Genomic DNA, 12,803 nt, shown 5'->3' on the forward strand with positions numbered 1-12,803 from the left:
GGTGAACTTAAGGTTGGAGGGGAAAGGAAGCATTGATGGGTTTTGATGGGAAAGTAACGGAAGATGCGACGGTTTAAGATAATTAATGGTCAGTTACGGATGGAAGGGCTATAAATGGGGGACCATTGGTCAGGTAAAAACACCCTTTTTTTTATCTAGAATCATTTAGCTCACCGATTTCCCATCTAACTTGAGTGTCGGAGTGTTCTCTTTGCAGGACCCCCCGGTTAGCACCTGAGGACACAAACTGATAGACCGAGTTGGACGATCGGGAGCAAGAGTGAGAGTTCAACGAGTTGATCTCGTATCCCACAGACTGAAACATTTGGTGCCCACCGTGGGGCACGAAATTATAGTTAACCCAGAAACGAACACAATGGCAGAGCAATTGTAGATGTAGTTACTACAGGAGATGCAGAGGCAGATGCAGGACATGAGGGCGAAGATAGCGGCCTTGTGGGCTGAGCGAAGGAATGGAGCAGGGGGGCCATCAGCACAGTCGGTAAATGTGCATACAGTCCACTCTGGTGATGGTGAAGCTAGCAGACAGTTGTCGGTTGAGGAAGTGGAAAAGGGTAGTAGTGGAGGGCGTTGAACCTAGTGGACGGGGTCAAGGAAGAGGAGGGGGCCGGGGAGAAGGACCAGGCGGCAGGGGGGTAGGGAGAGGGAATCGTGGTCGAGGGGTCGGAAGAGGGGAAGGGAACATTGGGCATAACCAGGGAAATCCAGACGGGCATAGGGAGTTTGTAGAGCAGAATCCACCATTTGAGGATGCACGGGAGGGGGAAAATCAATATGATCAGGCGGAAGGGCTCCATCCTTTCACCGCTAATGTTATGGGGGTAGCAATGCCGGAGAATAAGGTTTTCCCATGGGTTGAGAAATATGGAGGCGTGTCTGATTCGGTTAAGCATCTACGATCGTTCGTGGATGCTATGGCAGTATATTCTTCTGATGAATTGGTTTGGTGCAGAGTGTTCACTTTATCGTTAAAGGATGAAGCTCTAGATTGGTTCCATTCGTTACCACCTCAGAGTATCGACAATTTCATTACTCTGAGGCATTTATTCAGTCAACAGTATGCGTCAAATCGGTCTCGGGGTTTGACGTATACGGCTCTGGTCAGACTGAAGCTGGGAAGGGAAGAATCATTGAAGGGATTCATGGAGCGCTTCAATCGAACCGCTCGGCAGGTGCGAAATGCAGATCAACGACTGATAGTTAGTGCACTCACTACNGCTTTGAGGNCAGGACCTTTTGTGGATTACTTATATNAGGAAGAGCCTCANTCAATGGATGAGNTGCANCACAAANTGGCTGGATTCATNNGAATAGAAGAGGGGANAGCGTATCNGAGTGATCNGGGCGAAGAGGGGGTACCAGTCATGAAGTCAGGACGGGACAGAAGAGGGGAAAAACGACCGAGTGAGGGGGAGCATAGAACGAGGGTAAAACGAGGGGTCGAGANTCAGAAGGTTCAGNAGTATGTCCATCATACACCATTGAATGCTCCGAGGGTGAGAGTATTGGAGGAAGCTCTGAGGGCTAATTTGCTGTCAGTGGCACGGTCGCCAACTCCACGAGGGGCCAATGAAAGCAAGCATTGCCGGTATCATCAGAATATNGGGCATNCTACTGAAGACTGCGTCACACTAAGAGATAAGNTGGAAAGTTTGGTGCAGNCGGGCCATTTAAGAGAATTNGTTCAGAGGACGGGTTCTCATCTTAGGAGGAGCCAAGTGGGACAAGGGCGCCGTCAACCGGTCACGCGGCGAGATCCGCCCGCCACCGAACGGCAGGGGACAAATGGCAATGGAGAAANACCTTTGAGNGGGGTTATAAACACTATCTCAGGAGGATTTGCGGGGGGAGGACCGTCTTCAGCCGCAAGGAAGAGACATTTGAGAAATTTGCACAGTGTTAACAGGATTGGGTTGGCACGAAGGACTATGCCGACAATAACGTTCTCAAACGAAGATTTCCATGCACCGGATCCTAACCAGGATGATCCTATGGTGATAACGGCTATTATCGCTCGTTATAGTGTGGGTAAGGTGTTGGTGGATCAGGGGAGTTCGGCAAACATTCTGTATTGGACGTCATCTAGACGTCTATATGCGATTATAGACGTTAGGGCCCCAACGCACCAACGTCTATAGTCTCACCAGGTATGTGAAAAGTCATTCGTTTTCACCCACTAGACTTTTTGTCCCGCCAAGCCAACGTCTATATATAATAGAAATATTAATTTTTAAATGGAACGAACGTCATATTAGTGAGGCGCTGAACGTATATGTGATTATAGGCGTCAGGGTTTTTGGCAATTGACGTCTACTGCACTACATTTTTTGGCAACTGACGTCAGCAGTTTCATCATCTTCCTTCATCTTTTCTCTCCGCTGCACTGCATTTCCAGGTGCATTTGATATCCCATGAAGCATTTAAAGTTGTTTTTACTCTGTTTAAAGTAATCTTTGATGTATTATCTTTCATTTGAACCGATTAAAACAAGTTTTCTTGTGTTTTGGTGTAGTTTTTCTTGTGTCTTTGGGTAGCGTAGTGCACCTTCTCCCTTTGCTAGTTTCCTCGTAAGAAAAACTTACGATTTTTGGATCTCTTATGGCATTCCAACCTGAATTCGAACTTGTGTCCTTGCATAGTGTCATTTCCATCGCCAATGGCAAAGAATACGGTGAGAATATGGTGTCGTCGTATTCTTTTTCATTGGTGGTCGGAGTGGACCTAGGAAACGACCTAGGTTCGTCTTTGGGTTGAAATGCCATAAGAGATACAAACGACACAATTTTTTCTTAAGAGGAAACTAGCAAGGGAAGGAGGTGCTACTACGCTACCCAAAGACATGAGAAAAACTGCACAAAAACACAAAGAACACATCATAGACATCAGTTAATGTACTGACCTCGGTTAGTGCAATGTCTAATGGCTTTATAGACGTCACACGTGTCACTGAACTGAGGTCTATAGTGCTTATAGACGTCGGTTAGTGCAATGTCTGACGTCTTGATGGACGTCGCACTTGTCACTGGACCGACGTCTACAACGACATCGCACCTGCAGAATTCTGATGTCCCATTTACGTCACCCATAAAGAAGTCAGTTCAGGAGGTGACGTTAAAAGCCCAAAATAACTGACGTCTAAAGCCCTTTCTGCACTAGTGAAGGTCAATAAATTTATATATGTGATCATTCTTCCTCTTAATGCTCATACGATGTAAATACCTTAACCATTGAAAGTGAATAATGTTATAATAACGTATTGAATCATAAAAGTAAAAATTTACTTATAGAAACAAAAGTTGTAATACAAGCTCATTAGCTTATTGGAAGCATAAGGCTCAACATGAATAATGATGATAGTGGTACTAACCACAACATAGTTTTGCCACGCCAAAATATTTGACAAAATCTCAAATAACCAACACACAGACACACATTTCATATTCAAATGTAAATTTATAATTCATCAACACCATAACAATGTAGATATAAAGTTCAAATTATAATAGTTTTTAATGAAGAAAATGTAGAGGAGGTGGACGGTGAAGGAAACTTTGTAGACAAGACCATGTGATAGCAACGACACCGAATATACCACGCAACGACGACACCATAACACCACATCACAACACCGATGATGACTTTTGAATGCCCAAAAGCGACGAGAATGAGAAGAAATTTGGTAATGTGAGAACGAGAGTGAATAAGGCAAAACGAGAATACAACTTTCTAGAGAAGGGAGAAGGGAAAGCTCGAAGTGATAATGAATACAAAGGGTAATGAGTTGACGCAAAAAAGTTATGAAGAAGAATTAAACATTTTATACCGATTAAAGTGACAAACCAGTATAATAAGTCACTTTCTATATCGAATCTAGGCCTAACCAGTATAAAAAAGTTAGTTAATTTATTACAATTTTGTTGTTGCGTCACTTTCTATATTACTTCTAGGTCCAACAAATATAAAAAAGTTTTGTAATTTATTATAGTTTTGCCACTGCGAAATTTTCAATATCGATTCTAGGTTTAACCTTTATAATTTATTACAATTTGTCATCACACCACTTTCTATACTAATTAGATGTAGAATAAGTATAAAATAATATTATAATATTTACAATTATGATACCACACTAAAGGTGATTATCAATATAATAGGTGGAAGTGACTAAAAATAATTTTTTAGAAAAATACAAACTTGAACAGTTGTAAAATGTATAAAGGAGAAAAAAAAACTAATTTATGATGTTGAACATATAATAGAGAGCATGCACCTCAAAAGAAACTATAATTGAGTTGTTTAAAGACGCTTTGGAGGTGAAATAAGAATAATGTATTTGTGTAACATATGATCCAAATATGGTATTATAACGGTGAAGGGAAGAAGAGCGTAAAAGAGAATAAATAGTAAAGAAGGAAAAGCATGTAAATGAAAAAAAGGAAGGGTGAAATCTGAAAAAGAAAGGAGTGGAAAGCGAAAAGTGGAGTGAGGTGAGTGGCATAAAGTAACGTGGCCTGCCGACTCCCAAGCAATCTCGAATTCCACGCAACTGATTGCGCACCACCATCCCTATTAACCGTTGCCCTATCTTTTTCAACGCCACGTACATTATCAACCATTAATGTCTAATATTTTTCAAAAACATACACCACCACCCAGCTATTTTATATAATCAATGCCTCAACCATAAAACAAAACTTGTGTGCTTAGGTGGATAAAATATCTACTTTTACATGAGGGAGTTTAGGTTTCATACATGTTGTGCAATCTCAAGGAGAATTTTTAGTTCAAAAAGAGCTTCCTTAATATACATGGTTATTGCTTAAATAATAATCTAATAATTGTGTACATACATAATAACTATCACTAAATGAATGATACTTCGTCATGGTCAAAATATATGACCCAAGGTAGATAATTACCTGTTACCGAGGTTGTAAGTACCCATGCATAAATACTATATTCGCTTCTCGAGACAATAGATGGCTAAAAGGGACTTCCTGCTAAAGGAAAAAATTGATGCCGCTTGTGGCCTACTCGTTCAGAGTGTACAGGAAACAAAAATGCATGCATGTCCATGCATTTTCTCTGCTCCTCTATACCGATCATCAGCTGAATCAAATCATGGCAACGATTATTGGCCCATCAAATACAAAACCTGGATAACCAGACATTTTAGATTGATCAAGTGTCATGCATTATTGCATGGATTCCTCAGTCAACTCAACATAAGAATAAAAAGCACTGCTTCAATATATAAGATAATAAGTCAATATATACAAAATACAAAGTAAAGGAAAAGCATTTATGGATCGGGTTCCACTTCCAAACCAAATAAAGCGTCAAGGATATCAACACGAAGCTAGCTAACAACTCTTTTTTTTTATCTGTACTTCATTCCAAGATAAATATTTCTTTGAGACCAAGTGAAACATTAAATTTTGCATCTTTTCAAACAGAAAATCAACTCTTAACTCATGATCATGCCATGGAAAGCTAAGCCATCGTGCTAGACTTAGTTGTTAGCTCACAATCATATAGAGGAGCCACTCACATTTAACTCGTCTACGACTCGTTATGGGTAATATCTGACAGCAACTTGATCTGATGCGACAATCATGCAACCTGTCAACCTGACCTCTAAAAGTGTGTTTTTCTTTCCCTTCCCTTTTCTCTTTCTACTTCAAACGAAGCCCCGGGACCTATCTATAGCTATCACCAACCGTAACAGTATACGCGTACGGTGCCCCTCTAATAGTGACTAACTAAGCTAAATAAACAGATATCTGTAATTGTGGAGCTGCTAAATAACAATAACAATTTCAACCATAATATACAAGCAAGGAACCCTCGTAGGTATGATATATATAAGCCTACGAAATTCCAGCGAGAGACATGTCATGTTCTCTTTGAAAGTGACAGATAGCGAATTTTATATTATCAGTGCATATATATTTAATCGGATTGGCTTTTGAAAGACAGATGAAGACCAAGCAAAGTTTCTTGATCTGCCCAATAAAGAGAAACAGATATGTCATGCGGAGCTGACTTTCCGAGCAAAAAGTCGAGAGCTTAAAGAAGATTAAACAATTCAAGGCCCCTAAGATTTTTTTTATCAGTGTTAGTAGAGGTAGTTATAACCTACAATCTCTTTTATCTTTTTCTTTAAAGATTTCAAATTAATCTTATAACACTCAAATATTAATAAAAAAAGTTGAATCAACAACTGTTTTTCATCCAGTTTTTCAATTACTACTAAATCATCTTATAATTCCTAAAATCAAAAAGGAAGACGAGTAACAATAAACTCTCTTTTTTTCTGTTAAATGTATATGTATAGTTAAAAATTCAGAAAAAAATAAAACATAATCTTTTAACAATAAATAATTCTAAAGCCACCCTATATTTCTTCCTTCTGGAAAAAAAGAAAAGAGCAATCACTATTTTTTAATCTGGAAAATGAAAAGGTTTCAATGCTCTGTAAAGTTTTAAGGGCAACACATCTAAAAGCAGTCAATTGAAGACTAATGAAAGGCTCACCTTTGAATTCCTTTGTCTCCAATCATACTTTAACCTAAGATGTCTAAGTGCTCCTGAAAACCACATCATTAGTCAATATAATTGAGGTTCTGCCAGAGAAGTGTGTAGCCATTAAAGATATGCATTATGATGGTAATGATGCGTGTGTCATGACCACATGAAAGCAGATCTTAGAGAAGAAAATATATCAGCCGACCCATATATCATGCTAAAGGTTTATCTCTCATTAAATGAGGAATATGAAGTCATGTAATACTATCATTGCTGACTCCATCATTTTTCCAGTGTTCAAGATACTAAATAAAAAACACACGACGAAATTTAGAGCGACAAATGATAAAATACTTTTCACCCTTTAATCTCATGCAACGATAAATTAGAAAAATTTACAATGTTCGATCAGTAACAAAACTAAATCATCATTTTCACAAAACAACCAAAAAAAATTAATTGTATTTCATAAAAGTAATATTTTTCACACCGTTCCGTATTCAAACTATTTGCTCTAATGAAAGAAAAAAAAGAACAACGTTCATTCAATTTGAGAAAAAGTTTGTATTTTTAATTTTTGTTTTTCACGAACACTTTAGTTCTATAAACTTATTTTTATTATTTTCCGAATAAAACCATAAAAAAGAAAAATAAGATGAAAACAATTAATATATTTAAAGCAACATGTTTTTTGGCAATCGTAAGCGTTCTTTTATCCCAGATCTTTAAATATATATATATATATATATATATATATATATATATATATATATATATATATATATATATATATATATATATATCGCAAAACTAATCACTTTAAAAGGCACTCTTTTATGATTGAATGACCTAAAAAAATACCTTTATAATGTCATTTTATATATTTCTTTGTTTATGTAAATATGAAATAATTTTTCTACAAAACCTTTTAACTTTTGATTTACCTAAAATGTAACCTTGAAAAATAATGTTAACAATAATTTTAAAAATCTAATTGCTAAATTGTATTTTTGTGTCATCAAATATACGTTATTAACTTTTCAGATTTTATATTTGGTAATCAACTAATAATTATATTTGTAAAATCTCTAGAAATAGAGTAATTTTTATTTTTACATGCTAACATTTAAATAACATTTTCCTCTTATTTATGAAAATATAAACAAGTTTCCCCCTTATTTCCACAATTGAAATAAAAATGTGAAGTTATTTGTAAAAAGAATTTAGTTTTGGTAAATCTCTTTTAAATAAACTTACAAAATGCATTTAGCAAAAGGTGTATTTAGATAAAATCTTTAATATTTATTATTTGAAATACAAGTGCGCAAAAACAAGTATTTGTCCTTTTTTTTTATGATAACAAAAAAAAATGATAACTATAATGAAAAGCTTTAACTATCATAATGACAGATGATTATTAAAAATATCATAAGGTACGTATATGAAAATAATCTATTCTTTATTAATTGTTATAATTATAAACAAAAGCAGTTTTAATATAGGTAGTTTGTTATAAATTATAAAAACTAAAATTGTTAGTGTTGAGAAAGGCGTAATAAAAATGATATGTTAAATCTGTTTAAAATTCAACCTTATTAATGGTTCTAAAAATTATAAATAAATGAACTGAGAGAAAAGATACAGTGAGTTATACCATGAAATTATTCTCTCATCTGATACGCATTCCCGGAGGTACAATATCTCCAAGCAACCCTTCATCAGTGGGAGGCTGCAGTGACGATGCATCAGCTGGCATTACAGTGTTGGATCCCCCAGATGCATCATCCTGTGCTTGGCATGGCGGAGAAATGGAGCTGACAGTATTTATATTATTAGTCTCTCTGGGTAAATGAATTGGATAATAAAACTGTGACATTGTAGGAGCCAACTGGCCCGCAAAGGCAGCAGCCTCGTGACAAATGATTCCCCCTCGAGGAAATCCAACGGTGTGATGACAGTGTTGACCTTCATATGTGGTAATCACAATCGTTGGGTCCTCGGAAGAGCGTTCAACCCTCTTCTTCACCGTGCATTTGCTGTTTGTGCAGCGGTAGTAGCTCCTGCAAAAGAAATATAAATGCATCATAATAATTAATCAGTGCAATGTTGTCAGTTAGCCTTTCTGATGCAGTTATCACTGCCAATTTATTTCAAAAATGTTTTGCACAAAGACTTATACATCGACGGCTTCCAATAATATTTCACCTGACCTATCCATCGAAAATATAGATATATTGAATTAGAAACACTATATTGTTGGGAATCATCTTGGTTTTTCATGGTTATTGTTATTTATATATTCCCATGTAAGAGGAGTGTTAACACACTATTTAACAAACTTTTACTCACACATATTTATTATTTTAAGATCTTTTAGAATCTATGAATGAAAATACTATAAAAGGTAAAATCTACGAAGAAAAAATTGTAATTTATAGTAGTTCTTAATCAATATAATATACAATGTCAAAATGTATGTTTGCTAGCATAAAAATTAAAATAATGAATGAATTTGGTAATATACATGCATTGCATGCTAAGTTAGTTGACAATTCTTTTTTTTTTTCTCTCATTTCCATTTTATCTCATTTTATTTCTAAACCACGTCTGAAGGTTCAAAAGTTTTTTATAACAATACTACATCATGTGTTTTCTTTAACAAAAACGAAATTTTAACTAAAGACAAAAGTGGCCACAAAATAGTCAACTGTATATGATAGTTTTTTTAATAAAATTAAATTTTAAGTTGATGTCAAGGTAGCTGTAAACCTAGGGAATGGGCTATTTTTAACTGCCTTCTGACCATACTTCCGCCATCTGTAGCCATCCTCAAGATGATCAACTTCACTCTTGGTCATAAATGCAAACCGTGGCTGCCGTATTCGCTTTTGCCCCTTCTTTTTACCTTTAATCCTACAAAATACATCACTTACAATTTATATCAGAATAAAGCAGCATACAGAAATAATCAAAAAGAAAAAGGATGTCCTAACATAAACCAGGAACAGATTTTGTATTTCTGTCCATCATCAATCCTACAAACGGTTATATTGTATAGAGAAATCAAGAATGATTGCACCATTTTTATGTAATTTGAGAGTATCTGTTTTAAAAAGTAATGCTAGGTAATGATAAGATTATAGAGTCCTTTGTCATCTGTTGGGTTTCATAAACATCCATGAAGCAATAATCCAAATCATGAGGCTAGGAACTAAGATAAGGCAATTCGGGTAAATACAATAATATAAGTTGTAACAGGTAATAATCTCTCAAAAAACAAATAAATACACGTGGGGAAGAAGCCTATTAACATAAATAAATAAATAAAATGGATAAGAAAGAAGAGAAAAAGATATTACAAAATTTTCAAATTCCATGTGTTAAATGCGCAGAAGACAAGCAATCAAATTGGAAGAAAATTTGAGTAGAGGCTGTGGATTGATCACAATTCCACTAAAAGCCTCATATGTGTTAATTCAGATTTTTCAAATCATCATTGAAGCCATACATTTTGTGCAAGGCCAAAACAATAAGATCAACATTTCACTGGGGGGGAAAAGACACAAAAATAGTTCTGCATGGTAATCATCCCATAAATACGACGAACACCACCTTTGTAAGTATAACTGGGCTCTAAATGAACATATTAATATTCTTTTAATTAGAAAAGAATTCACATAAAATATGGACCACAAGCCTTATAATGAAAACACGCAATCAATATTTTGGGGAAGAACAATTACGTCATAGGCAACTTCCATAAAAATGTATTGCATACAAGATAATTACAAGCACAAAATGCTAATTAATGCAATGCTTCCACATAACACTGAAATGAATAAGCATCATACCAAGAAAGCAAAATCCCTGTTATTTATATTCGAATGGTAAAATGACCATGTAATTTGAACCAAAAAAGCTGCAAGTGGTTAGAATCTTATTAATGCCCAAAAAAATTCAAGAGCAGTGTGTGCAAGCATAAATCATTTAAGAAAACAATAAAGAAAAAAGGAAAAGTGGAGCCCAATTACCCACCCTTGCTTTCCATTTTATTTTATGGTATTCTTTTTCTTTCATTGACTATTCAAACTCTCATCAAAACAAAGTGTAATAATGACAATAATAATACGAAAACAATGAACACCACTAAATTATTATCACTCTGCAAGCCTTGGATAGCTTAGAAGCACGCCATTTCCGCCGCAATAACGGCGATGCTCGTGGGCTGAAAAACTTCGCAGAACCGAAAAGGCAATCCGTTTTTCTCCTTTTTATACCCCTTCACTTTATTTTCGACGCATGAATTCTAGAAATTTGCTAAACGCAACTAATAAAAATTTGATTCAATTACAAATGTTCTGGTTGGGAAGAAGATTCCTGGTTGTACGGGGAGAGAATTGCACTGACTCGAGTAAATTAAAATAAAAAATTAAAATGGAATAAACTAGAGAATACGATAAAATAAAATACGGTGCATACAAACAAACAAACCACAAGTTGATTCGATTGTGATTTTCGTTGATGTGGAAATTTTCAGTTATTCCTATTAAACTTCCCACCACAAATTTACGTTAATTACGTTTTCACCACGCACGCAGGGAAAGTGTTAAGCAAAGTTGAAAGCAGTGAAGTTATTTTTCTTTTTCATTTTTTTTGGCGTTTTCGCGAACTCACGGTATCTCAGGCGGTTTCTCATCAGAGACGGTGGATTTCTCCGGCTGATCCTCACTGGAGCTCGACGACACCGACTGGTTATTCGACCGCGACGATGCAGCAGCGGCCGGTTCAATCGAACAGGTCAGAGAAGATTGAACCGGCATCCACAATCCATCGTCGGTGCCGATCCGGTTCAACTGGTCCGGTTCGAGGTTCCACCCGAATTCCCTGAGTACGCTTCGCTCTCCGTCGCCGGAGAACAAGTAGGCAGCGTCTGAGGCATCGGCGGCGAATGTCCAACTCGTGTCGCCGGCAAACTCAACCGCGGCGGGATCGGAGGTTGCTCTGTCCTTGTCTTCCATTCATGAATTGCGCGCGCGAATTTCACAGTGCGAAGGAGAACACGCGATCTACGTTGAAGGAAACCGCAATCGAATCCTGCAAAATTCGAAGAGCAAACGCAGAGAGAGAGTGTAGAGAGAGAAAGAGAGTGGTGTGAGAGAAACTTAGGGTTTTTGTTTGGGTTTGGTTAAGAAGAGGAAGGGACGCGTAGTTTTTGAAGTTTATGAAGCGTTTGAAAGCGTTGTCTCGTCAGTACACAGTCGAAGGAGAGAGAAGAAGAAAGCGAAGTTTTTTTCTTCATTTATTTAAATAAATAAAAGAATATTTGAATTATTTTTTTAATAAATAAATAAATACATGGAAAAGGAAAAGAAAAGAGATAAGTTAGAAAAATGAGCGTTAATTAATTGTAAGAAGGTAAGAAGAAAGAAAGTGGTCACACGCGGATGAATGATTGGACCCTCCTGCTCATACTTTCCTTCCCTCAACTAGGATTTGTTTGTTTTGCACTACCTTTTTCATTCACCCTTTTCTTTTCCTATTTTAACCTTTTTTATTTCACATGCTTAAAATTAAGCATAAGTTAAATTTCATAAAGTCATTAATAATGTTGAAAGACTCACCTTAGACTTAAATCTCACTTTGGTATCCGAGTTATTGGTAAAGTCTATTTTAGTTATATTTGTTGTTTGTTAGGTATATCGTATCATTTACTATCAGATCATTCATTAATATCTATTGTAGATATATATATTTTGATGTGAGAGATGTATTAGAAATCTTACATCGACAAAGATAAAATCAATTTATAATATATAAATGGATACAAATCTCATTTTACAAACCAATTTTATAAGATTGAGTTAGACTTAAAGTCCAATCTTTAAAAGAAAAAGTTCACAAATTATTTACATTTTTAATATTCTTTTAGTATTAAAAAGTGTATCTCAATATTAGAAATTACAAAAATGATACTTTTATACAAACAAATTTTTTACATTTGACATTATCTTTTTATTTTTAATTTTTTTCTTCTAAAAGTATAAAAATTCACTTTTTTATATAATTATTTTACTTTTTAATATGTTTTAAATCAATATAAATATGTGTGATTTTATCATTATTTTATAAATTATGAATATCTTTTATACTATGACATTTTGTTTGGATCCCCCATAGGTAAAATTATGAAGTTATTTTGTGCCTTGCCAAAGTTGTGGAAGAAGGTTCCTTTCTTGGGGGAAACCAAACCCTAG

The 12,803-nt window shown here is 35.6% G+C and overlaps 2 protein-coding genes across 3 annotated transcripts; one reads left to right on the top strand and one right to left on the bottom strand.

The window, feature by feature from the left end:
- Window positions 1-506: 506 nt before the first annotated feature.
- Window positions 507-2,159, top strand: LOC106755276. The gene has a single exon (XM_014637392.1). The coding sequence runs from the start codon at window positions 507-509 to the stop codon at window positions 2,157-2,159; it is 1,653 nt and encodes a 550-aa protein (XP_014492878.1).
- A 2,546-nt stretch (window positions 2,160-4,705) lies between these two features.
- On the bottom strand, window positions 4,706-11,836 carry LOC106755320 (probable WRKY transcription factor 57). 2 transcript variants are annotated; one of them, XM_014637455.2, is made up of 5 exons: window positions 11,224-11,836; window positions 9,319-9,462; window positions 8,204-8,609; window positions 6,559-6,611; window positions 4,706-5,130 (listed from the first exon to the last, which is right to left on the bottom strand). In XM_014637455.2, the coding sequence occupies exons 1-3, from the start codon at window positions 11,565-11,567 to the stop codon at window positions 8,219-8,221; spliced, it is 879 nt and encodes a 292-aa protein (XP_014492941.1). In that variant the 5' UTR covers window positions 11,568-11,836; the 3' UTR covers window positions 4,706-5,130; window positions 6,559-6,611; window positions 8,204-8,218. The 2 variants fall into 2 exon arrangements, with proteins under 2 accessions (XP_014492941.1, XP_014492940.1); XM_014637454.2 differs by having other exon boundaries at window positions 4,706-5,176.
- Between the last annotated feature and the right edge of the window lie 967 nt (window positions 11,837-12,803).

The sequence above is a fragment of the Vigna radiata genome, unplaced genomic scaffold (genome assembly GCF_000741045.1).
Source record: "Vigna radiata var. radiata cultivar VC1973A unplaced genomic scaffold, Vradiata_ver6 scaffold_100, whole genome shotgun sequence".
Classification (NCBI taxonomy): domain Eukaryota; kingdom Viridiplantae; phylum Streptophyta; class Magnoliopsida; order Fabales; family Fabaceae; genus Vigna; species Vigna radiata.